A 27,580-nucleotide genomic window follows, 5' to 3' on the forward strand; every position below is an offset into this window, starting at 1 on the left:
TGTGATATTTGTCTATTACTCAACAAGAAGAAAAAGTAGAATCTGTAATTCTCAACATAATCAGTCTAACCCTTGTGATTTTATCCACTTGATATAAACTTATGTTTACATCACTCCCTGTTTTGTATTTAAGGTTTTTTGTTTCACCAAAATTTAGTTTTTCCAGTTGCCAATAGGTACTTTTCTCATGTAAGAAAAAAATAGCATCATTATAAAACATAAATTTAAAAATATCTTAAATAAACTTTTATTCATTTTAGGAGTTAAGAAGTCTCTGTTCCTTTGCTCCAAACCAGAAGACTTTGCTCCCCACATACAGAATAGGAATAATACTGGTGAGAAACTGGCTGTTTTTGAAGACTGAAGATTGTCATTGACTTTTTAACCAAAGCTGTATGCTGAAGTAAGTTTGCCTTGGAAATACTAAGTTGGGTAAGTATTTTTAATAAAGATTTATGTTGAGTGGTGGGAAAAACTAATATAAAAAGATATAAAGTAAAGAAATGTCCACTTTTAAGTAGAAATTAATAGTCAGCAGTAGAACTGTATTAACTTCAAGCTTATGACACATCTTTATTTTTAGATTAATACTTCAGGAATTTAGTAACTTGTAGCTAAGTAAATTTAGGCTTGAGGCAGTTTTTAACCAACAATGAGTTACATTTGAAAAAATATTTAATTCAGATTTTTAATTTAAATTAAATTCAGATATTTTAATTGAAAATATTTAAATTAAATGCTTAAAAAGGTGCGTTAAATTTAAAATATGCTCAGGTACATAATAGGGAGGGAGATAAGGTGGGAAAGAAGGGAAGGTTCGTCAAGGAACACATATAAAGGACCCAGGGACAAAGACAACAGATGGAGGGGAGGGAAGGATTGAATGTGGGAGGTGGGGGGTGGGTAGGGCAGGGGGAGAGTGATGGGGGGAAGAAAGGGGAAAACTGTAATTAACAATAATAATAAAATAAAATATGCCCAGGTACAGTCCTAATGTGATTGTCAACTACGCCTTATTGCTATTTATTACATTATTTCTATGGGAAAGTAAATTCTGCAATTAAATCTCTGGGAGCCAGTCAGAGACACCTAGATTAGGTATTTAGAGATACAGAGATACTTAACTAAGATACAGAGCTTCAGGATGTTATAGGATAGGGCAAAATTAGGTTTACACAGAGTTTAAGCTTGTGTTATTATTTACTAATTATTGTATTATTTTCCAAATGAACAACTGTAACCTACGTTTACCCCACTTTGTATATGTCTAACTTCACACAACAGACGCTGCCCTTAAGATTAATTATTCTAAATTTAGAGACATGGAATACTTAACTCTTACGCGAGTAATGAACTCAGTTCTTAGTTTCACCTTCTGGCTGTCAATTGTTACACACCAGAGAATGCATGTGCTTAAGTACCCTGTTTTTCATTTCATTTTTTAAAATTTCATTAAATTTATTGGGGTAACATTGGTTATTAACATGTTTTCCATTTTTAATTGGTCTCTTTTTCTTGTTTTTGGGGTTCTTCACTTATTTGAATTTCTTGCTAAAACCTCTGAATGGTTATGAAATAGATCACAGATTTAGTGTTATATTCATAAGTTACTTTGAGACTAATGAATGTTTTCTTGTAATTAAACCTCTTTTTGACAGAGTGACCTGAGTATTTTTAACTGAAGAATAGTCTTTATTCTATTTCTTAGATAGTAGAGTGTGGTACTTAAAAGTGCGAACTTTGAATGACCTGACTCCAAATACTAGCTCTACCACTTAACCAACATTTAACCAACCTCACTAATATTTAAGCACCAGTTTATGTATCTTTAAGATGAGGACAATAATAATTCCTATTTAATAGGATTATGAAAGTTCATTGAGATCATTGTAAAGTTCTTAGTTCAGTGTCTTGTGTATAGTGATCTCTCTAAAAATATTACTCTTGAGCCCTGGTTGGTGTGGTTCAGTGGATTGAGTGCCGACCTGCGAACTAAAGGGTCACTGGTTCAATTCCCAGTCAGGGCACATGCCTGGGTGACAGGCCAGGTTCCCAGTGCGGGGCATGCGAGAGGCAACCACACACTGACGTTTCTCTCCCTCTCTGTCTCTATCCCTTCACCTCTCTCTAAAAATAAAATCTTTACAAAAATTTAAATTTTTTAAAATTTTCTACACATATTAATTATAGCTTTTATTTGGGTGATCTATAATTACTTAGCATTTTTACATAATTTTCATCTGTACAATCTGTTGATCAACTTATTCTTTACTTTTGAGATTTATAATTAATGATATACATATCATTAATTATATGTATAATTAATGTAAAAAGACTTAAGTAATTGTCATATTATAAGTAATGTGATTATTTAAGTATATCCAGATTATTTGGCAGTCCAGAGCTAAACTATTGGAGAAAATATAAGGAAATGTAAAATTGTTGTCAAAAGTTACTACTAGTGTACGAGAACTGAACTGACCTCCACCTCAAGTAATAAGTTTAGAATTTCAAGTACAGCATCATGCAACCGTTTAGTTGTAACATTGGCATTGATGTTAGAAATTGACTTCAAGCTGAACACCTTTTTAAAAATTTAAAGTTTGCAAGATTTCATGAAATGTTAAATTTGATCTGAATTTTGGGTAATACACAGAGACCTGTTTAATACGAAGATTATTATAAATATTTTAAACTAATAAGTGTGGTTTTGTCCTGACTGGTGTGGCTCGGTTGGTTGGGTGTGTCCTGAAAAGCAGAAAGGTCACTGGTTCGATTCCCAGTCAGGGTACAAGCCTGGGTTGCGGATTTGGTCCCCGGTTGGGGTGCCTAAAAGAACCAACCAACCGATGTTTCTCTCTTCTTTTTCCCTCTCTTCTCCTCTCTCTAATAATAAGTAAATAAAATCTTAAAAAAAAATGAGTGTGTGGCTATGACTGATAAGAACATTAAGAGTGATTAGTCTACACTTTTTTCTGTATTACTCAAAAACTTTTCTCACACTGTAAGAGAATAACTGTTTCACGCCCTCTCTCAGTGGATCGCTCCGCAGCATGATTCGAGGTGCTTAAGGAGCAATCCCCACATCGACACAATGACACTGTGGACATCCTTTCTAGATACTCTGTGTTCGATTCACCTAAAATACTCAAATATGAACTTTGGTTCCTAGGAAGAATGCTTAAATGGTTGTCCTAAAACGCTTAATTATTTTAATTTACCCAATTTATTATAATTTGTTTAGCAGATTAACACTCAGTAATGTTTGTTAAATATTAAGTAGATCTGTTTACAAAAAAGTGTTTAGGGAATAATATTTCTTCTTTTTCAGGGTAACCCAAATCTGTTTTAGAACCATGAAAATTTTGCTCGCTTTTGACTTTGACAATACAATCATAGATGACAATAGTGACACCTGGATTGTACAGTGTGCTCCAGAGAAAAAGCTTCCTATTGAACTACAAGATTCTTACAAAAAAGGATTTTGGACAGAATTTATGGGCAGAGTCTTTCAGTATCTGGGAGATGCAGGTGTCAGAGAAGAGGAGATGAAGAGAACAGTGACGTCAATGCCTTTCACTCCAGGGATGGGGGAGCTTTTAAACTTTATAAGAAAGAACAGGGATAAATTTGATTGCATCATTATTTCAGATTCAAATTCAGTCTTCATAGATTGGATTTTAGAAGCTGCCAATTTTCATGATGTGTTTGATAAAGTGTTTACAAATCCAGCAGCTTTTGATGGCAGCGGTCATCTCTCTGTGAAAAATTATCATGCTCATTCTTGCAATAGGTGTCCCAAAAATCTTTGCAAAAATGTAGTTTTGGTAGAATTTATAGATAAACAGTTACAACAGGGAGTAAATTATACACAAATTGTTTACGTGGGTGATGGTGGAAATGATCTTTGCCCAGTAACCTTTTTAAAGAAGAACGATGTTGCCATGCCACGGAAAGGATACGCTTTACAGAAAACGCTTTCCAGAATGTCTCAAAATCTGGAGCCTATGGAATGTTGTGTTCTAGCTTGGTCTTCAGGTGTTGAAATAATTTCTCATTTACAGTTTCTAATAAAGGAGTAATATGCCAACAATGGAAATGTGTATCAGTTAAGATTAGGTTCAGTAGCATAAAACTAAGACCCCCAAATACCAGTGGCTTAAAAAAAAGACTTTTTTTTCCTCACTTAAAAGAATTCCATAGGTATATCTCAAGGCTGCTGTGTTGCTCTACCAATTTCAGCACTTGGCTACCAGCTCATGACACAAGGCGTGGCTCAGTGAATTGAGTGCTGGCCTGCAAACTAAAGGATCGTGGATTCCATTCCCGGTGGCACATGCCTGGGTTGCAGGCCAAGTCCCCAGTAGGGGGTGCGCTAGAGGCAACCACACATTGATGTTTCTCCCCCTTTCTCCCCTTCCCTCTCTCTAAAAATAAAATCTTTTGAAAAATTTTAAAAAAGACTGTTTAAGCTCCAATCCTCACAGGAACACTGTGGCCAGCAAGAAGGGAGGCAGTGAGTTGTATATTCATTTCAATTGCATTGGCCAAAATTTAGTCATAATGTCTCCACCTAATTGCAAGGCAGGATGAAAAATACAGCTTTTATTCCAGATGGTCATATGCCTGGGAAAGCTTGGATAAAAGAGGAGTATGGGCCCTGGCTGGTGTAGCTTAGTGGATTGAACACGGGCCTGTGAATGAACAGATCGTGGTTTGATTCCCAGTCAGGGCACATGCCTGGGTTGCAGGCCGGTTCCGAGCAGGGGATGCACAAGAAGCAACTGTACATTGATATTTCTCTCCCTCTCTCTTTCCCTTCCCTTCTAAAGATAAATAAATTAAGAAAAAAAGTATGGAGTGAAGGTAAGTGCAACCGGTGGTCTCTACCAAAGGTGGTTGAGGGTATATTGTTTTTATTCTCAGAGAGAATAGTCTTATATTTTACTTTATTAGATATTTATTTCAAAAGCATGTCCAATAGTTACAGATCTTAAAAATAAGCCTGATGTTTTATGCACAGAAGCCGAACTATATACATGTAATGGTTTATTCCCAAATCAGTGTATTTTATTTTATTTTATATATTTTATTGACTATGCCATTACAGTTGTCCCATTTCCCCCCTTCATTCCCCTCCACCCTGCACACCCCCGACTATTCCCCCCTTTAGTTTATGACCACATGTCTCAAGTTCTTTAGATTCTATATTTCCCATACTATCCTTGCCCTCCTCCCCCCTATTTTCTACCTACCTTCTATGCTACTTATTTTCTGTACCTTCTCCCCCTTTCTCCTTCTTCCACTCCCCTGTTGCTAACCCTCCATGTGATCTTCATTTCTATGGTTCTGCTCCTGATCTAGCTGTCCTCTTAGTTTGCTTTTGTTTTAGGTGTGGTTGTTAATAATTAATAACTGTAAGTTTGCTGTCCTTTCACTGTTCATCTTTTTTATCTTTTTCTTAGGTAAGTCCCTTTAACATTTCATAGAATAAGGGCTTGGTGATGATGAACTCTTGAATTTGATCTTATCTGAGAAGCACTTTATCTGCCCTTCCATTCTAAATGAAAGCTTTGCTGGATAGAGCAATTTTAGATGTAGGTCTGGATTTCATGCCAAGTCAGTGTATTTTATTTTTATTTTTTAGATTTTTATTTATTTATCTTTAGAGGGGAAGGGAAGGAGAAAGGAGGAGAAACATCAATGTATGGTTGCCTTTCACGCGTCCCGTGCTGGGAACTGGCCTGCAGGGGACCAGCTTGCAACTCAGGCATGTGCCCTGACTGGGAATCGAACCGCGACTGTCTGGTTTGCAGGCCCGCACTCAATCCACTGAGCTATGCCAGTCAGGGCCAAGTCAGTGTATTTTAAAGATAGTAATACAGTATCTATTTTAGACTTTCCTTTTAAAATTAAACACAAATTAATGTTCTCAAATATTTCAAATTTATATTAGTATTACAACTGTAATTCCATTACACTGATTTAATAAGTATATTATACTTGGCAGTGTGTCTTGAGTGATATGTAATTTGAAGGAATACTCAACATTTAAAATACTTCTTTATATAGAAATATTAGCAAAATATCAAGTGTTATAAAAAGTTTTATAGTTTTACCCTGGCTGGTGTGGCTCAGTGGGCTGAGTGCTGACCTGTGAACCAAAGGGTCTCTGGTTCAATTCCCAGTCTAGGGCATGTTCCTGGGTAGCGGGCCAGGTCCCCAGTAGGGAGTGTGTGAGAAGTAACGACACATTGGTGTTTCCCTCCCTTACCCTCTCTAAAAACAAATAAATCTTTTAAAAAATGTATTATACTTTCATGCTAATTTCTAGGCTCATGTTTTAGGCATATATATATCCATTATATAATAATAATAGGATTTTCTTTTCATTATGGACAACTCCAGAAATAGATATAGAAATGATCAATGTAATTTAATGAGAAGAATTTGGTACTTTCTAATTTGTTTTTTCAGGCTAAAAAAGTAGATCTTTAAATAGGTTGGATTATGTTTAAGCACATTTAGTCTTATACATGATCACTTTTCTACTTGTGGAGGCCAGTAACAAATGACAAATTATGCAAGTAAAAAACCCAAACTTTTATTTATTGTCATAGTAGACCAAATAATTTGGACCAGATCTAACAAGCACAGCTAAAAAAGTTGAGAGCTAAACAAGAGTTTTAAAACATCTGCCTAAGGATATGAGAGACATGGTAACAATGAATAGTCGCTAGCACAAATCTTCAGGCCATATATCACAGGGACAAACGCCAGATCCCATGCTGTGCAGTTACAAGAACACAATTATCAAACTAGGAGAATGGATGCTGGCTGCAAACCTAAAAGTGCCTGTACCTGAACAGCAGGCCTGCACTTGTCATTTGTGCGAGCACCTCCAAAAATTATATGCACTCAATAAACATTAATTTAGGGAGATTCAACTTTACTAAGTCATTTCTATTTCCTTTTTTTAAAATGTCTGGTTCTTATTTATCTAGAGGGTTTTGTGTTTTTATTTTTCTGAATACTTCATATATGGGAGATATAGTGCCATATTTTTGACAATTATTGTTTGCATTGTGTTAATTTTTTCTAAATCCTATGTTTGCTTATTTCTAGATAATGTGGTCCTAATTTTTATATATAAGCACCTAAAATATTGATTATTTCATTAGATTATATTAGATTTAATGAAACATATATTGATACATGCTAATTAGGCTTACTAAAATTTAAGATTCTTGTTCTCCAAAATTTTTCCTTTGTGAACAAAAGAATCTGTATGTTTCCCCCAGTGACAAGCAAGTTATTCATGGCTATTTTTTACTATACTGAAGTGTGAGCTTATAAAATAAATATGTAGAGTTAAATGTGAATTGAAAAAGGCTTAAATATTAAAGTCAATAGGATTGGGCAGAGAAGGGGGAATCTTCTGTGCTGCTGGGTGGAATTCTAAATGGCCCCTGAAATTTCCCACTCCCTGGTGTACATGCCATGGCTAATCCCCAGTACTGTGAACCTGATGTATTTTAGTGCTGTGATCAGGTTATGCTTTACAGTAGGGAGATTGTCTGGGTAGACCTGACCTAAGCACCTGAGCCCTTTTAAAACGAGAGTTTTCCTGGCTGGTAGCAGAATAGGAAGTCAGTGATTCAGGCACAAGGAAAGACTCAACATAGCATTGCTGGTTTCGATGGAAGGAGGTGTGTAGTAAGGAATGTGGACAGCCTCTAGGAGCCCAGAACGGCCCCTGGTTGACAGCCAACAAAAAATCAGGAAGTTCATCCCTACAATAACTGCAATGAAATGAATTCTACCAGCAACCACATGAGCTTGGATAGGACCTAAATGAGAAGCACAGCCCAGGCTGACAGCTGGATTTCAGCCTGGTGAGACCCTAAGCAGAGAACCCAGTCACACTGTGCCCAGATTTCTGACCTGCAAGAACTGTGAGCTCATGTACCCCCTTTTTGGACTATAAGACGCACCCCCCCCCCCCCATTTGGGAGGAAAGGAAGGTGCGTCTAATAGTCCAAATGCAATTTACCTGGCTCGCTGTGGAGGGCGGGGAGAGTGGTGGCCTATGTTATTTATGCTATTAAATAGTTTGTCACATTTTTTGCTTCAAAAATTTTTTTATTTTTCTCTAAAACCTAGGTGTGTCTTATGGTCCAGTGCATCTTATAGTCCTAAAAATACAGTATTTGTGTTGTTTTAGATTGCTAAATTTGTGGTGATTTGTTATATAGCAATAGAATATTAATACAATGGCTAATACCATCTCTCAAGTAATAGTCTACTTTTTACATGCACAGCTTCATAAATCACAGTTTTGACAGTTTTGACAGTTTATACTATACTAATAAATGAATCATTTAAAAAATTTATTATTGATTTTTAGAGAAACAGAGATACACTGATTTGTTGTTCCACTTATTTATGCATTCATTGGTTGATTCCTGTGTGTGCCCTGACCAGGAATCAAACCCATAGCTTTGGAGTATGAGAACGATGTTCTGACCAACTGAACTATTGAGCCAGGGCCTGCTTTTTATTCTTCTGACTAGACACCAAACAGCTTATGATGTATCAAGAGATGCTAATTAAAATGTTTCTGCTTTTGAGAGTTTTCAGGGTGATACGACTTTTCTGGTAACCTATTTTATAATTTTTATAATATGATTGTACTAAAAAAAAGATAAACAAATTTAAAGAAATAGAGCAAACTCCCTGAGAGACAGAGCACACCCCACAACTCTCTATCAGTGAATGGGCTAGAGCTGAGTAGCCCAGACAAGACTGACGACATAATTTGTCAGGCCCAGAACACAGAGAAAATGGGGACCAAGTGAAGATATAGCAATTGTACATACTAAATACCGCGACTCTTAAAGCTACAGATTCAGAATATTTTTCCCCATATAAAAATTTCCTTATTGCCAAGTCATAGCCTCGTCACAGAATAGCAGTCAGCATCTGAATGTTTAAAAATTATTTTTGATGCTAACTTGATCACATCCTTCCGGTATAAGATACATATTAGGCTTTTTTCCTGCTTAGGTGTTACATGTATTGTGGTACACAGCTTTTAGTTCAAATCTTCTATAGTGCAAATTATAATTACATCTTAAGTCTACTTTTTAAAAATATTATCTTTAATATGCCCACATACTTACTTACTTTCACAACATTTTTGGATTTTCTAGCTCCTAGGTTATACTAGCCCTGAAGAAGTATTAGAGAACACCTTCCCTATGGTCTCATAAGCTGCTTCAAGACACCACTCATACAGCAACTGGGCACCGTACAGGGCAGAGGGGCTCTATTAGTACTGTGAGTGAGACTGGAATTTATAGCCACTTCACTCTCCCTATAATCAGATACGCTTTTTTTTTAGAGGATAAGAGGGAGAGTTCTTTACTCACCTAATAACTCCACAGCACATCTTCAGAAGAGACCAGTTGTAGGGAATCAACTCAAGTCTATCAGCTGATACCGTGTCTTTTTGTGCACTCTGTTGAGTTTCTTTTTTAGGTAGACAGTGTGATAGCTCTGTTGTAGACAGGTCTTTTTGGTATGCTTTGTAAAGACTTATGGAATAATATATTCTAGGCCAAAAGCTAAATCTGTCCTACTTGTTTATGTCATGGAGACCGATGTCTGTGGATGATGGTTCATATGGAAACAGAAAACTAACACAGATGTTTCCTGATGCAGAAATTCTTAGGAACTCCCATCTATGGAAGATGCTACTTAGTAAAACATTAGTTTGTCTTTTGTATTTAATTAACAAATTTTCAGTTATATATTTAAACAACTAGTAAAAATATTGACACTTTATTATCCTCTGTTCAATATGAAAGTATATTTTTTCAGGGATCTATGAACAACTGCCCTTTTCACATTTAAGTCCAAAGAAAGATCTTACTGTACAATTTTGAGAGCTAAAATACCTCATTCAACAAATATTTTTCATTTTTATAAAAATAAAACCAAGTTAAAAATATTTGGGGATACTTGCTAGGGGGAAAAAATCAAAACAAGAAAAAACTGTGGAAGGATGCGAAGTGTAGACTATGTCTTACAAAGAATGAACTTACAATTCGATTGAAGAGGTAGTGGGAAATGTACACAAGTAACTTAAATACCAGCACATGTTTCGTAAAGTGTCTCAGTGATCAGCATAAACAGAAGGTACTTAGGTCAAGGAAGGAATAGATGATCATATAGCAAGAACTGTGTTTTGTACTCAGTCGATTGATGTGACATCAGAGAAGATTTTTGAAAGAGGTGGATTGTGGTCTACACTTCAAAGGACTGAAAGGGTTCGGACAGAGATGAAGGACTTGAGCTTCCCAGGTGAAAGGGAATGAAGGGGGAGGGAGCGCAGCAGAGTCACAAGGTGGTGATGAGGCAGCCGGCCTGATAAGTAAGGATTGAAATTCGGAAGTAGTGGAATAAAGCATTGTAAGTGGGATTTGGCTAATTTGTGAACAGGTCTGAAAGCTAATCAATCGATGAGTAAAGGGGAGCGATGTGAAGAAAGGTGTTTAGGGAGGATAAACGTGGTGAACAGCTTGGGAGAAAAAGGGAGAAACTAACAGAAAAATCTTGCAGTAAGCTGAGTGAGAAGTGATAAAGGCCTGAAAAGAGTGATGTCAGAACAAAAAGGAAGGATAGATAAACCAGATGCTTTGAATTTTAAATGAAAACACAAAAGTAAAAGAAAAGAAAAACAGAAGTTTCGAACCATATGCTGCAGAAGGGCAATATCTGTGGATTAAGTCATATACGTAATTTAAAGAAATTGAGCATTGTTTTTAGTCCTCACCCAAGAATATGCTTATTGATTTTAGAAAGAAGGGAAGGGAGGGAGGAAGAGAGGGAGAGAAACATGAGTGTGAGAGAGAAACATCCATTGGCACTGGGGATGGAACCCACCTGTAACCTGGGCAAGTGCCCTGACTGGGAATTGAACTCGTGACTTTCCGGTTTACAGGACATGCCCAACCAACTGAGCCACACTGGGTAGGGCAAAATAGATATGTTTTTAAAGAAAATTCTGAAAGTCTTATAACCCATTCATATTTTTATTTATACCACAAATCATATTTATTGATTACCTGTTATGTGGTAGACAGTGTTCTGGGGATACAGGAATGGATTAGGGAAATAACTGTGAACAAAACAGATAAAAAATCACTGCTATCATGGAGCTTACATTCTAGTGGGAGAAATCGCACAAACTGATAAATAAGCACAATATATCAAATTATAGATGTTAATAAGTACTATAGATGAAAACTAGAGGGGAGGGGGATCGTGAGTAGCAGGTGCAGTAGGGAGATCATTTTAAACAGATTGATAAAAGAAAGCCTCACTAGGAAGTTGGTATTTGAAGGGAAAAAAACAACCTGATGGAGGTGAGCAAGCAGGTCAGGAAGTGGTAGCTGGGAAAAGAGCGGTACAGGCCAAAGGAACAGCTAGTAGCACGACCAGAGTGGGCACAGTTCCTGGCAACACAGAAGCAGGGCGGGGGTGGGGGGGTGGTCCAGGAGTCAGGCTGTTGTAGTACTACAGCTTTTACTGAATGAGACAGGGAGTCTTTGAGAGGTTTTTTACATTTATTTATTTATTTATTTTTAGAGAGAGAGTGGAAGGGAGTAAAGAGGAAGAGAGGGAGAGAAACATAGATGTGAAAGATAAACATCGATTGGTTGCCTCTTGCATGCACCCTGATCGGGAACTGAACCCACAGCCCAGGCAGCTGCCCTGAGAGGGAATGGAATCAGCAACCTTGTGCTTTACAGGATGATGCCCAACCTACTGACCACATGAGTCAGGGAAAGGGAGTCTTTGAGAGTTTTAATCTTTAACTCACTTAACAATATCAGGCTTTCTGGGTTTATTCAAGCCAAAGTTGTTATTCTTTTCTGACTGAAAGAATTGGGTTTCTATTGCTTGTAGTTGAAAAAAGTCCTAGTTTATGATCCTCTGTCTTGTATTAATTTCTATCTGGAATTTAATGCTAATTGAGGCACACAAAAACATTCTCAGTTAATGGTTGTTTTTTAAATGACCCTCCCCCCACCAAAGAGTACTAGGCTAGTTCCTGTTTTGAGACTAGGCCAGTGGTCTTTCATGTTTTTTGAACAAGTACCCCCCAAAATAACTTCCACACTTTCAGATTGATATTGAAAACTTTTCACCATAAGTTCAAATATTTGCCCAAGTTGTAATTTCTAACATATTGTAAATAATGACTTTTTAATAGGTTTTAAAATAACTCTTTTAAATCTATTTAGTAAAAGTGCACTATAGTAATTTGAAAACAACCATTCATTAAAAATACATGAAAATACATCAATAAGTTGTTCTTTAACAGTGGGAAATTTTTATCTCATTTTCTTTTCTTTTTAATCTCATATTTCTGTTCCACTTCTCCCAGAAAATGTCATATTGAAAATACAGGTGGTCTTCACTTTGCACAGTAATGCAGGACCATAAAAATGACCATGCAAGATTACCATGCAAAGTCATCTTAATAATCAGTGGGAAAAATTATAATTGTCCTGTGACCTTTAATTTTTTTGTTGGAACACTAAAAACTCTATTACTGTCAGTTATAAATGTATAGGAAAAGGAAAAACATAGTAACACCATATCCACTTAGAGCATTACAATTATAAATACTGAGAATTAACATATATTATCTCTTTGTAAAAAACCAAATAGTACATTCAAATGTTGGTTCTTGAACAATTCAGTTCTCAACCAAGTTGGGTCTTTTTTTAGAGGTTTCAGCTTTTCACAATTGAGTATGATGTGAGCTGTGGGCTTTTTAAAAAAAAAAGATTTTATTTATTTATTTTTAGAGGGGAAGGGAGGGAGAGAGGGAGAGAAATATCAACATATGGTTGCCCTCTTGTACATCCCCTGCTGGGAACTGGCCTGCAACCCAGGCATGTGCCCTGATTGAGAATGAACCACGATCCTTTGGTTCACAGGCCAGCACTCAATCCACTGAGCTACACCAGCCAGGACTTGACCAAGTTGTTCACGGAAAAAGTGTCTTGGTTGTCTGACAAAACTGTGGGTCTCAGTTCTCTACCCGACAACCCTTTCATGCTGACACCTGTGTGACCGACCAGTCACACGTCTCTCAGGAGACAAAGGAGATTTGATTTTTGAGCAAATTGCTTCTCGAACAGTTTTCCAGAACAAATTAGGTTTGAGAATTGAGGTACCACTGTAATAAGAAGAGTTTTTACCTTCTTTTTGTTATATAACTTACAATATGGAGCAACCATCTTCCTATGCCTTGGTAAATTGCCATACTCCTAGGTTTTGATCGACTTCCAACATTTTATCTTTTGTACTCTCGATGTCATGAAATACCTCTAAGAGTTTCTTTAGTGTTCTTTGCCAGCATCAATTTTTCTGGAATACCTTTATCGCTTTTGTTAACTACCTTCCTCACGTCAGCCATGTTGTCCACTTGCACCGAGGTCCGCGGGCTGCCTCTCCAGCCTCCCTCTTGGCGGCAGCGTTGCATTTCCGTGGGCAGCTGCTTCCTGGAGGGCGTCGCTGTGTTCAGTTCAAATTTCTCTTGCAGCGTTGCCACTTTTCATTGCTTTGCTAACTTTCATTTTTGTTGGTCAATGCCCTCTGCCAGTGATCAATTTTTGTAAAATGTGCTTACACTTATCACTGGTGGACAAGAATGTAAGGCAACTGAAAGCTTTTTTGTGTCAATGTGAACTGAATAGCCAATGTACAGTGACCTGACACCAACAATTTTGAAACAAGAGGCATGATTGGTCACTGATCGTGATGCTCATCTGTAATTTATGTAGTGATCTGTGGACCGAAGAGCTACAGGAAAAATGTGTGTTTTATGAAATTGCGGTTAATATGCCATAGTAATTGAAATTTGAATCCTCTTTAGGGATTGGTGTTATATAACCTAACCATGGTGACTGAAATTAACGTATGTTGGAATCATTCAAAGAAAGGATTGTCTAAATATTTTTATACTCGAAAATCTTGTATTAATCATCTCTTAAACTTCTTTGCAAAAATGTACATAAATTAAAATTTTAATTATTTTATGTCCTTTATGCATTTTAAATTTTAAAAATTATTTACTGATTTTACAGAGAAAGAGAGAAACATCAATTTTTTTGTTCCACTTATTTATGTATTCATTGGTTGCTTCTTGTATGTACCCTGATTGGAGATCGAACCCATAACCTAGGTGTTAGGGACAGTGCTTTAGCCAACTGAGCAACCTAGATCAGTGCCTTGATTCTTAAGTAGTAAAAAAAAAGGATGGACTTATTAATGTTGCAATTATTATAATTTATTGAACAATATAAATTAAATCAAGTAAAAATTTATCAAAAGTTATTTCAATCTGATGAATTCAGCTATTTTCTTTTCATTTAGACTAGCAGGGTTGTTTTCATTTAGTAACTTTTTAAAAATCTCATGTAACACATAAACTAATTACTAAAATTCTGCAGCACACCAAAACATATATTTTTTGCCAACTTGACAAGAATGGGTAGAATTTTTATTTATTCAAACTGTATAGCTATTGGCTGTGTCATTTTTTTATTTGCAAATGTAAGAAAAAGAGGTCAGCAGCCCTGACTCACTAGTCAGGTAGCACAGGCTTTAAAAGTCTTGCAGCGCACTCATTGAAAACTGCTGATTTAGACTATGTATCTCTGGCTGAGTATTAACTACTATTGGAATAAGAGTTTTGGATCAATGATATTCCTGTTTTTAATTTCTATAAATGTAATCCCTGAGAAAGTGTTCACATCACACAAGTAGATGGGAATGAGAGAAATTTTATTACAGAAGCGCCACTCATTTTGTGGACTCTTTCCAAATTATTTGTCCAAAATGCTCTTTGACTTATTGAAAACAAGGAGTTGGAAACCTTCTGACTTGTAAAGGTACTTGTTACCCAGTCATTAGAATATTCACTTTCTTAGAAACTGAGTTAGATACAAATAAACAGAAGCATGTCCAATGCTCATGGAGAGGAAGAATTAACATCATTAAAATGACCATACTAGCCAAAGCAATCCATAAATCAATGCAATCCCTATCAAAATACCAATGACATGTTTCACAAAACTAGAACAAATAATCTTACAATTTATATGGAACCAAAAAAGACCCTGAATAGCCACAGCAATCTTGAGAAATAAGAACAAAGTTAGAGGTATCATACTACGTGATACCAAATAATTCTACAAGGCTATAGTAATCAAAACAGCATGGTACTGGCATAAACACAGATACATAGATCAATGGAACAGAATAGAGAGCTCAGAAATAAACCCGTGCTTATGTGGTCAATTAATATATGATAAAGGATGCAAGAACATACTGTACAATGGGCTAAAGATGGTATATTAAATCAATGGTGTTGGGAAAATTGGACAGATACATGCAAAAAATGAAATTGGACCACCTTTTTACATCATATACAAGAATAAATTCAAAATGGATTATAAGCTTAAAAGTAAGGACCAACACTATAAAACTCCTAAAAGAAAACATAAGCAGTAAACCCTCTAGCATTGCTCTTATTACTATTTTTTCTTATATATTTCCTCCAGGCAAGGGAAACAAAAGAAAAAATAAATAAATGGGATTACATCAAACTAAAAGTTTTGCACAACAAAACCCATCAACAATACAAAAAGACAACTTACTGAATGGAAGGAGATATTTGCCAATGATACATCTGACAAGAGGTTAATATCTAAAATTTGTAAAGAACTCACACAATTCAACACCAAAAACACAATCCAGCTGAAAAGTGGGCAGGGGATCTGAATAGACACTTCACAAAGAGCACATACAAATGGCCAACAAACATATGAAAATTGTTCAACATCACTAATAATCAGAGAAATGCCAATTAAAATATAATGAGATATCACCTCACCCCTTATAGAGTGGTTGTCATCAATAAATCCACAAACAAGAAGTGTTGGTGAGGATGTGGAGGAAAAAGAACCCTCATGTACTGTTGGTGAGATTGCAAATCGGTGTAGCCACCATGAAAAGCAATATGGAGATTCCTCAAAAAATTAAAAATAGAACTACCTTATGACTGAACAATTCCACTTCTGGGCACTTATCAAAAGATATCCAAAACACTATTCTGTGCACCCCTTGTTCATTGCAGCATTATTTTCAGTAGCCAAGATACAGAAGCAATGTATGTGGTTATCAATAAATGATTGGACAGAGAATTGATACATATTACAATGGAATATTACTTGACCATTGAAAAAGAATGAAATATTATTTGCAACAACATGGGTGGGCCTAGAGGGTAGTATGGACAAATACCATATGATTTCCCTTGTATGTAGAATCTAAGGAACAAAATAAATGACAAAACAGAAACAGACTCATAGATTCAGACAACAGACTGATGGATGCCAGAGGGGAGGAAGTTTGGGGGGCTGAGTGATAAAGGCAAAGGAATTAAGAAGTATAAATTGGTAGTTACTAAATAGTCACAGGAATGTAGAGTATAGCATAGGGAATATAGTCAATGATATTGTAATAACTATGCATGGTGCCAAGTGGGTACTATAGGGAACCTATCTGCTTGGTATGGCAAATTTAGCCCAGCTCCTGACTCAGAAAACCAGCGGGGAGCGAGTTGGCACACAGGAGCCAGTCCCACAGATCGGTTTTCCCGTGGGGAATCAGGCCTGCATGGTACCTAGGCTGCTTTGAGGCTTGCTTTTTGTTAAAACTCCCTCACCCTGAATTGAGGCAGCAAGTGTTTACTGCATTTCTTTAAAGTAACTTCCTAAAGTCTGAACTAAGCCTCCCAAGTATGGAGTGTAACCAGTTCAACCACTTTTCCCCTTGGTTTGCAAACATCCTTTTCTTTGAAGTAATTAGTAACATTCTTTCCTTTGTTATCTGTAAAAGGTAATCACCTAAAGCGAAACTGTGAACAGTAAATGAGGGCCATCTTGGATGTAATGTACCCAGAAAAGCAATAAAAGCCTGTCCAGGTGGGGGTCGGGGCCCTCTCCCACTTAGAGAGCCACCGAGCTGTCCCTTTTTCCCCACAGGACTTCTGCGTTCTGAGTGAATTTGTTCATTGCAGCCACAAAACATGGAACTCACTGGCCAGGTCCACATCAGGGTACTAGACTAATTTATACTTCAAAAAGTGAAAATTTTCCAGGAAGCATACTAAAAAGCTTTTCCAAGACATATCAGCTCCCAGACAGCCATATATACCTGTGCTGGTTGTGTACTGTAGAGTTTATATTGCACTCTGCTTGAGCAGAGTGAGCTGGAATTGTGCCATGCATGATGTACACAGTTGTATATTGTGGCCTTATAAATTATACTCACTATTTTTTTTACTTAACAGCAACTTGTTTAATTCAGTATGTAAATGAAGTATACAAAATTTCCTGTATGTATCTGCCATTTACACACACTGATAATTATACACAATTAGCATATCAAACATTTAAAGACACAGCTGTACTTAGTGGAAAGATGTACTAATTAGGTAAAAACAATGAACAAATAAAATTGTTATTTTTAGAAGCCAAGAGTCTTTTGAAAAGCAAAGTGTGATGTCAAATAGCATCTAACTCCATGCCAACCTTAACATCTGCCAAGAGTTGTTTATGTGTCATCTTCTTAAGACTTGAAGTCACAGATGGCACATTTGTTTTCTTGAGCAATGTCATTAATTTAACTTATGAAGGCTAATCATATGTTTCTGAGTGCATCAAATCTATTAGCATCTGCAATGGTCTCTTTAATAAAGCATGTGGGAAAGAGGAACCGCTGGCAATACCTTGAGGACCTGCTCTTCTCTTGGCAAGTTGAAGGAGTCTAATGTATACGTTTTGGGGGGTCTTTTAAAAAAATTGACATACAACTGATATACACTATGAAGCAATAATTCACAACTGGGGACATTGGGCAAAGGAAGCAAAAGTTTTAATCGGTCTATGCAGTAATCTGAATTAACTTTGTACAAACAAACATAGTAAATTCTATTATTTAAGAATCATTTATCACATGCAGCTATGATTCCAGAAGCCCATACTCTGAGTTAGCTGGAACCTATAACACTGCACATCAAACTTGTCATCATAGACACAAATGGCCATCACCACACTTCAGTGACAAACATGGAAAGAATGCCTTATCTTCAGTCACAATATTGTCCTTGAATGACAATGCCAATAGTGGCATCACTATTGGTTATGAAACACACACTCCACAATTACAATTAACTACATAGTTCATAAATTTTTAAAAGATTTTTAAAATTTATTTTTAGAGGGGAAAGGAAGGAGAAAGAGAGGGAGAGAAACATCAGCATGTGGCTGCCTCTTGCATGCCCCAAACTGGGGACCTAGCCCGCAATCCAGGCATGTGCCCCGACTGGGAATTGAACCTGCGGCCCTTTGGTTTGCAGCCTGTGCTCAATCCACTGAGCTATACCAGCCAGGGCCAAAGTTCATAAATTTTTGAAGAAATGTTAATATGCTGATTTCCAAACTGAGATTGCAAATATTCTTTCATTATAAGAGCTAACATTTATATGCCACATCCTAAGTGCTTTCGGATTTGTAATTTTATCTTTCCAAAACCCTTATGTTAGGTTGAAAAAGTATTGAATTTGGGGTGTGTTTTACAGATCAGAAAACTAAGGATCAGAGAGGGTTAGTAACTTGTTTAAAGGTGCATGCTAGATAAATGGCAGAGATGAACTTTAAGCCCGAAACTAAATCTCATTTACTTTCCTTCTCCACTAAACTGTTTACCAGATGTTGGGATTTTAAATGTTTATTTTTCCTCCCATTTGGGGTCCAACATACATTCTTCTAACTGCAACAACAAAAAATCACATGATGCTCTTGATGAGAATGCAGATTCCTGGGTCTCCTTTCCCAATTAGGTGGTGGTGGTGGATATGGGGTGGTGGGTGTGGGTGCTGCATAACTAGTGTGAAATTAAGCTAAAATCACCCAAATGAGACAAACAGCTGTTTGTTGTTTTTTTTCAGATCTTGCTATAGCAAGAGAGTCAGCCACCTACACTTGCCTTTGGCAGAGGTGCAAAGATAGGCAGGAGAATGGGAAAGCTTTACATAAGAGAGAAAAAAGGGGAAGGTCTTAGATCTGTTCTAATTGGAGATTGCTGGCCTGGGAAATCTGGAGGCGGGCTACTAGAAGCAGCAGCTATTTCATGTCATTCCTTTAAGAAGCCTATTTGGCTTTCTCTGGTGGTCCTGAGTTGGAAGCAGGGGTCAAAATAGGGAAGCTGGCAGTCTTGACCAATGGTGCCCTTCTGGTCCAGTTGCTGCAGAGGTTGTGGTCTGGCTTCCTGGACTGCTTATGTCCTTTGGAGGTCTGTTGTCATATACAATCTGGCCATTGTCCATTTGTATATTCTGTCTTTCAGACCATACTCTGAGAAACACGCTGTGTCTCTGGAGTTCCTCTTATCCAAGTGTCCTTCCTCCCTTAAGATGGCTAGACTCCATGACAGCTGTGTTCACCACTCCACTACCAGTGTCAGGCACTTGATAAAACCCTACAAATAAAAGAATGAACGAGAAATGAAAATATTTGATACTGGCTTTTGTTGGAACAAGACAATGAACTTTCTGTCCTGGCCAAGTAGCTCAGATGGTTAGAGCATTCTCCCCATACACTGAGGTTGCAGGTTCCATCCCTGGTCATGGCACATATAAGAATCAACCAACAAATGAATGAAGTGGAACAACAAATCGATATTTCTCTGTGTGTGTCTCTTCCTCTCTCTCTCTCTCTAAAATCAATCAATAAATTAAAACTCGATTTTTTTAAAGATGAACTTTCCTGTGTAACACGTGGGTATTTATCTTTATGTGATTGGACCAGCTGTCACCAAGAAGACTGGTGACTCCAGCTACTCAGCTCTAAGTACGGAAACCTGAACCCTTGGCCCTGGCTGCTCCGTCCATCTCAAAGCCTCCAGGTTAACCCACTGTGTGCAAATCGACCCCAGGGGCTCCCTCCTGAGTGCTCTGCTAGGGGCAGTGTGGCGTTCGTAGGAAAGCTGCAGCTACGTAAGGCATTTTGAAGACAACCTCATATCTTAAGTTTTGTTGCATTCTCTTCTCCTACCCCATTAGGGCCGGGTCTGGCGAGAGCTAGTGAAGGGAGGGTAAAGGGCACCCTGCTCCCTGCCCTCTTTGTGCTATTAATTCTGATCTACAGAGTTTGTCTAGGAGAGCAAATGCTCAGGGGGTATATGTGCTGGAGAGGCAGACCCCAGCGGAGGGAAAAGCTGGCGGCCCAGGCGGGGTGGTCCCCCGGGAAGCCATCCCACCTGCTGCGGGGGGAACCACTGGGAGGGGCCGCAGCCGCGCGCCGTCGGCCCGCCCCGCCCCTGCCCGCACGGTGGCCGAGCCGCCCGGGAGTTCCCGCGCGTGGCCCCGCGCCCGGAGCGCGCGGGGGGCTGTTGGTTTGGAGGCGGGAGCAGCTGGGGCACCAAAATAGGAGCCGTTGTGGGCTGGAGCTGCACTAGCAGAAAGCCTAAGCCGCGCCTCTTCCAAAGATGGTCAGAGGGTCCCGAGGCGCCTCCGCCTCCGCTCGCCGCTAACCCCGGGGCCCGCGCCGCGTCCGGAAGCCGCCGCAGGAGGTAGGCGAGCTGCGGACCCGGTGCCCGCGGGCGGCCGGCGGCGGGAGAGCGGGACGGAGCGCGGGAGACCGAGGCCGCGCCGCCCGCAGAGCGCGCCTGCGGCGGAGGAGCGGAGACAATGGCTGCGCGGGCGCGGGCGCGGGGCTGAGCGCGGGGCGGCCCGCGGCGCCCTCCCCGCACCTGTGAGGCGTCCGGGGAGCGAGGGACCTGGGCACCCGGCCGGCGGGGAGGCGTGCGGCGCCCTACGGTCCAGTCCCCGCTCCAGGCCCTGGGGCAGGGCGGCCCGCGGGCGGGAACCCCTGCGGCACCGCGGAGGAGGGGGCCTGGAGTTGGGGAGCCGCGGGCGCGGGGCTTTCCTTTATCTTCCTCCTTCGGCGGAAAGACACCCTTTACCCTTTTCCCAGACTTCTTTTAGTCCCATATATTTCGTTCATCTCTATCTTGGCATCTCGAAGCAACTTGAAAAGGGAAAGGTCGAATGGGGATGGAACAGAGGCCAGCCCCTTGGGTTGAATCGGGTGACCCCTGGGCCGCTGGGTTTGCCAAGTGTGGGATGCCTCTCGGGCCGCCTACTCGGGACCGACTGGAGACGGGTAATCGGAGCAGGAAATCAGCACTTACTTTTTCTCTAGAAAGGACTGTTGAAAAATTCGGCGGCTTTAACGCCCCGAGCTACCTGAATTTAAGGTGACCATCATTTACGAAATAGTCCATCCACATTTTGCATTTAGAATGTTGAGCTTAGTCTAGTTTTGGAGTATATTTGATAGTAAACAATCATTCGAACGATTAGAATAGATAGTATTGATTATTTGAAGTGATATGCAAAATCGAAACGTTTATTTCATATTTATTGCAGCCATGGCTCTAAAAGGACAAGAAGATTATATTTACCTTTTCAAGGATTCAGCACATCCAGTGGATTTTCTAGATGCATTCAAAACATTTTACTTGGATGGATTATTTACTGATATTACCCTTCAGTGTCCTTCAGGCATAATCTTCCATTGTCACCGAGCTGTTTTAGCTGCTTGCAGCAATTATTTTAAGGCAATGTTCACAGCTGACATGAAAGAAAAATTTAAAAATAAAATAAAAATCTCTGGCATCCACCATGATATTTTGGAAGGTCTTGTCAACTATGCATACACTTCCCAAATTGAAATAACTAAAAGAAATGTTCAAAGCCTGCTTGAAGCAGCAGATCTGCTACAGTTCCTTTCAGTAAAGAAAGCTTGTGAGCAGTTTTTGGTAAGGCACCTGGATATAGATAACTGTATTGGAATGCACTCCTTTGCAGAATTTCACATGTGTCCCGAACTAGAGAAGGAATCTCAAAGAATTCTGTGCTCAAGGTTTAAGGAAGTATGGCAACAAGAAGAGTTTCTGGAAATCAGCCTTGAAAAGTTTCTCTTTATCTTGTCCAGAAAGAATCTCAGTGTTTGGAAAGAAGAAGCCATCATAGAGCCAGTTATTAAGTGGACTGCTTACGATGTAGAAAATCGAATTGAATGCCTGTGCACTCTACTGAGCTACATCAACATGGATGTAGACCCAGTGTATTTAAAAACAGCTTTAGGCCTTCAGAGAAGCGGCCTACTAACAGAAAATAAGATACGATCTCTAATATATAATGCCCTGAATCCCATGCATAAAGAGATTTCGCAGAGGTCCACAGCCACCATGTATATCATTGGGGGCTATTACTGGCATCCTTTATCAGAGGTTCACATATGGGATCCTTTGACAAATGTTTGGATTCAGGGAGCAGAAATACCAGATTATACTAGGGAGAGCTATGGTGTTACCTGTTTGGGACCCAACATTTATGTAACTGGGGGTTACAGGACAGATAACATAGAAGCTCTGGACACCGTGTGGATCTATAACAGTGAAAACGATGAATGGACAGAAGGTTTGCCAATGCTCAATGCCAGGTATTACCACTGTGCAGTCACCCTGGGCGGCTGTGTCTATGCTTTGGGCGGCTACAGAAAAGGGGCTCCAGCAGAAGAGGCTGAGTTCTACGATCCATTAAAAGAGAAGTGGATTCCCATTGCAAACATGATTAAAGGTAAGTGCGGGTTATGCTTATTCTGTATTTTTTTGGGTGTTTGAGTTTAGGAATCTATCCTCAAGGAATAGAAATCTAATAGATTAGAAAAGGAATCTATCACTTTGCAGTGGTATCTAGGAACTGTAGTGGATTATACAAATAATATTGTGCAGAATGTTCCAAGTAAAAATACAGTATAGTGGTCCCTAACTTGTCTGAGACTTACATGCTTAGAATACTCTACTCAGTCTAAAAAATATTTACATTAGAAACCAGAATAATTTGTTCTTCTTACTCTACAACCTGTTTTGAGCCTAGACCTTACTGAAGTCTTAAAAATTTACATTTAAGTCAAAGGCTAAATAGAAAAAGCTGGGTAGTTTCATTAGTTTGTGCTTATTGTTTATATTGGCTTGCTCTTGAAATTGAACCCCTTTTTTATTCTGCTTTTAAATATTCTGCTTTTCCCTCTCATCATCTGATATTCTCTTTTAAAAGGCCTTTCATTAAAACCTTAAAAGGTTTGGTCCCTGTGGGGTGTAACAAATTACATTCTCTCAAAAGCTAGACACAAGTAACCTCTGCTTTTTCAGTTCAAGTCTTGTCTCATGGTGTTAAAAGAGAGGGACAGATCCCATACCCTCCCCTGATGTGGCCCCAGAGCCAGGCACACTGTTGGGTCTCAGTATCTGTCTGATACACACTGTATTTTCTGCTGTTTGGTACTAGATTAGCCTTGTTGTCCTTCCCTCCCACTGCAGGGGTTGGGGGTGGGGGGTGGAGTTAAATTGGAATCTTACTTAATTACATTTATTCACTGGTGCTGGGAAGTTGCACAAAAACAATTGGTACATTGTTACCAAATTTGTGTCATTTTATCCCAAATGTTTCTTCCCAGGCCTTTCTGTTTCTTTTTTAACACTGGCCAGGGTGTGGGAATCTGACCTGCTCTGGGAATCTGACCCGGTGTGATCCCTGAACGGAGTGCAGGAAGCCTGACAGGCGGACTAGGCCTGTGGCCCGGCTCACTGCTCCTGGAGTCACACTGCCTGGGCCCAGATCCCAACTTTCCACTCGCTCGCTGGTGAGCTTGGGCAGATTGTTTTACTCTCCTCAAGCTCCAGTTTTGCAATCTGTACAATGGGGGTGACACTATGTAGTTAAGGGTTTTGAGAGGATTAAATGACCACTCTTCTGAGTGCCCAAAGGCTCAGTAATGGGTGGTTGGTAGGGTGGCAGAAGGTAGCTTAAAGCCCACAGCTATCGTTGCTCTGTTGTTTGTTTTTTCTCTACCTGAACATGACTTCCACTTACTGATTTCCAGTCCCATCTCCAAGGAGGTTCTCAGTGTCCTGTCTGTCTCTTTCGAAAACCTGCCACCTAGGTATGTGCCATGACCAGGAATATAGCCCGCAAACTTTTGGTGTATGGAACGATGCCCCAACCCATGGAGCACCAGGCCAGGGCTGCCTCTGTTTCTTTCCTTGCTTCCTTGCTACCTTCCTTCCTTTCTTCCTTCTTTCATCCTCACCCAAGGTCATTGCTTTTAGAGAGAGAGGAAGGGAGATGGAGAGAGAAAGAGAAACATTGATGTAAGAAACATTGATTTTTTGCCTTCCGTATGCACTCCAACCAGGGACCGAACCTGCAACAGGATCATGTGCCCTGACTGGGAATCGAACCCATGACTTTTCAGTCTATGAGACCAGCTGAGCCACACCGGTCAGGGCAACCTCTGTTTCTTAATAATGAGATAAATTTCAGTGGTTTTGTAGCTAACACTATAGTTCTTTGAGGATAAAACTGTATTACTTTACTAAAATTGTGTTAAATCATTTGAAGCAATAGTTGTTGAAAATAAAATGCTGCAATGGTAAATCCACTGTGAAGGAAAGCCGAATGTGTTCTTGACTGAGCCTTGAGAGGAATGGGAGACCCTCATGTGCCAAAGTCCTCCCCCACCTAACAGCTGGGTCTGAAATTGGAAAGTTTTATGCTTTAAACTTGAAGGTTTGATTCCTGGTTATATCTAATCATGTCAGGAAAGGTGACGCTTAGTCAGTTATGTGCAGTTTTGGCTAGTTCTGATGATCAGACTCATGCTGAACTCTTAGTTTCCCATTTTCATGTTGAAAGGATAACATTATTTTTCCAAGTTTGTTTTGTAGCCTTGAAGTGAACTAGTTACTTTTCCTGGTAATGAGAACTTAAATTGGGTAGAGTCAAATTTCAATTTTATTTCCTTTTTTGGTTGAGGGAGCTACGGAGAAGAAATAAATAGATAGCTGTTTAGGAACTCCTCCACCCCCCTTCGTCCCCAACATAACTGCCCTGCTTATGAACTCACTTTTGTTTTGGAGTAGAAATAAACAAGGAGACTGAGCTGCACCCACAGTGTAAGAGTGCTAAGTAAAAGTTGGTTGAAAGGCTAAACTGACATTTCAGATAAAATGAGCCTCATCATCATTCTTGTTCCCCTGCTGAAGCCATTTTCTCTTCCCCCTCATTTTTCTGTGGCATGAGTGTTTCCCAATTTTCTGAGATCAGGACCCCAGGATCCATCTTGTCTCCAACTCAGTCGGAGACAAGGCCCTTCTGTTTTACCAGTCTCTCCAGACTCCCTGCATCTCCCCCTTGTACCCAAGACCTTTCTAACTCAGGCACTGAACACTCTGCACCCGGACCAGTTCTACCCTCCTGCCCTTGTAGTCCCTCCCTTTTTTTATTTAAAAACCTTTAAAATCCTGCTGGATTAAGTCCAGATTTCTTAGTCAGGCATCAGGATACTTTGGCACATGCTTCTGACTCACCTTGCCAGCGTTAATTCCCACAGGACAACCCCGGCTGTGCCACCCTCCCTTCCAGGGTGGCACAATCAAAACGGCTACTTGAAGTGGCCAGGAGGCCTTTGCACTTACCTTGCCCTCACTGAGGGTGGCTTCCTCTCACCTCTCCCTCCCAGAAGTCCTACCTGCTAAGGCTCATGTCAAATTTTGCCACCTCTTGCATGAGTTTCCTAGTCAAAAGCAACATCTTGGTCTGCACATCCACGGTAGTGCCATACCCTGTGTACCAGCATGTTGTGTAAATGTCTCATCCTCTTTTAAAAGAGTGCAAGGAGACTTTCTTTTTCATCCTTCCGTCCCTCATAGCACCTGGCACAGTGCCTTATGTCTACTAACAGTAATAACAGAAACAATACAATATTCATTGCAAAGCAGAATGAAAGCTCAATCTGAAGATGTGATTTTAATTAACACACAGGCGTGGGAAATGCTACTGCCTGTGTCTTACATGAAGTCATCTATGTCATTGGCGGACACTGCGGCTACAGAGGAAGCTGCACGTACGACAAGGTCCAGAGCTACAATTCAGATATCAACGAGTGGAGCCTCATCACCTCCAGTCCACACCCAGGTAACAGCACACCGTCTTAATAGAATGTGCAGTGACAGCTTGTCAGTGTGACGGCAGAGATGGCTAAAAAGGGGTGGAAAGAGAAAAGACTCCAAATATTGATGTGTCCATGGAACAATAATCACAGTTTACATTAGTCAGATTAGATCATGTCTGCAAATGCTTTCCCTCATGTCTTTACACAGCATACATTTTAAGCTGTTGTGATTAAAAGAAGTGGTTTCTTTTAAAAAATGTTTTCACTAAGATTCTTTTTTTTGTTTCTTATTCCTTTGTCATGTGCTTTGTGTCACTTACTTGCATTATATAAAACAATTTTATTTTATTTTATTTATTTATTTTTTTAGAGAGGGGGAGGGGAGGACAAAGAGTGGGAGAGAAACATCAATGTGTGGTTGCCTCTCATGTGTCCCCTACTGGGGACCTGGCCTGCAACCCAGGCATGTGCCCTGACTGGGAATCGAACCAGCGACCCTTTGCTTCACAGGCCTATGCTCAATCCACTGAGCTACACCAGCCAGGGCTATCTATAAAACAATTTTTATAGACAGGTGGAAAGCACTATCTATCCCGTAGTTGGGGAGGGTACCTGCTGATGCAGGTCAGCAGGAGGTGGTTTCCTCTTTCAGAAGCATGCTCTTTCTGGGTTTCAGGAACTAGCAGGCACTCACTGCCACAATGCGCAGAGCCTTATGTCGGCCCGAACTTTAACAATCATAAAGGGGGCGTGTTGTCTGCCCACAGGGAACAGCCTGCTTTCTGTGGTGTCTTGATTTTTCGCATGTCTCCTTGAAGAGCTTGGGGAAAGCATATGCTACATCCTGTTACAGTTATGCCTGATGTTCCAGTTTTTCATTAAGGAAGATTCATGTCACCAAATCACCAGATCACTTTGAGTCATTTTCCTGATGGCATCAGGCTTCTCTGTGGGTTACTGCAGAGCATAACTAAAATTCACAAGCTCGAACCATCAAAGAGTAAGAGTAACAGCTAACCTGGAGCACTTTTCATAGGCTGAGTATTGGCTAAGCACTTTGCTTGTAATGTTACCTTAAATTCTAACTACTAATGTTACCTTAAATTCTAACTACAACCCTGTCAGTAGGTGCCATTTACCCCTGTTACCTATTTGGAAACGGAGGCTTAGAAAAGGATAAGTAACCTTGCCCAGGTCACACAGTCTGGAAGCGACAGACCAGAGTTCAGTTCAGGCAGTCTGACTGCATGGACAGTGCTGTAACTACTCCGCAATCTGCCCCTCCTTAAGGAGCAAACGCTACGGGTTTTGACCAGCACAGCTACTAATCCACATATGTCATGCATGTCATCTCACAGTCCAGGTAGAACACACCTGGATCAGGTGCTGCATCTCCTTAGGACAGGGGCTGT

At 39.7% G+C, this 27,580-nt stretch overlaps 3 protein-coding genes across 4 annotated transcripts in view; 2 read left to right on the forward strand and 1 right to left on the reverse strand.

Moving 5' to 3' along the window:
• The first annotated feature begins 342 nt into the window (after positions 1-342).
• On the forward strand, positions 343-14,385 carry PHOSPHO2 (phosphatase, orphan 2). The gene is made up of 2 exons (XM_037140675.2): positions 343-432; positions 3,332-14,385. Exon 2 carries the CDS (start codon positions 3,357-3,359, stop codon positions 4,080-4,082), a length of 726 nt encoding a protein of 241 aa, XP_036996570.2. The 5' UTR covers positions 343-432; positions 3,332-3,356; the 3' UTR covers positions 4,083-14,385.
• KLHL23 (kelch like family member 23) overlaps positions 346-27,580 on the forward strand; it is a 32,302-nt gene continuing 5,067 nt past the window's right edge. Inside the window, exons 1-3 of one of the 2 annotated variants that reach the window (XM_037140673.2) lie at positions 346-432; positions 21,578-22,792; positions 26,039-26,191. In XM_037140673.2, the coding sequence (XP_036996568.1) occupies positions 21,580-22,792; positions 26,039-26,191 (1,366 nt within the window). In that variant the 5' untranslated portion in view covers positions 346-432; positions 21,578-21,579. Of the gene's footprint in view, positions 433-20,462; positions 20,719-21,577; positions 22,793-26,038; positions 26,192-27,580 lie in introns of those variants that run through there. The other variant, XM_037140674.2, reaches the window with a different exon arrangement.
• Positions 20,302-21,438, reverse strand: LOC128627423 (basic salivary proline-rich protein 1-like). The gene is made up of 2 exons (XM_053665239.1): positions 21,421-21,438; positions 20,302-21,087 (listed from the first exon to the last, which is right to left on the reverse strand). Exons 1-2 carry the CDS (start codon positions 21,436-21,438, stop codon positions 20,302-20,304), a joined length of 804 nt encoding a protein of 267 aa, XP_053521214.1.

This window comes from Artibeus jamaicensis, unplaced genomic scaffold (assembly GCF_021234435.1).
Source record: "Artibeus jamaicensis isolate MK-2021 breed Jamaican fruit bat unplaced genomic scaffold, CSHL_Jam_final contig_391, whole genome shotgun sequence".
Lineage (NCBI taxonomy): Eukaryota > Metazoa > Chordata > Mammalia > Chiroptera > Phyllostomidae > Artibeus > Artibeus jamaicensis.

Coding starts and splice junctions, on each gene's coding strand:
- PHOSPHO2 (XM_037140675.2), top strand. CDS start 3,357: ATGAAAATTTTGCTCGCTTTTGACTTTGACAATACAATCATAGATGAC.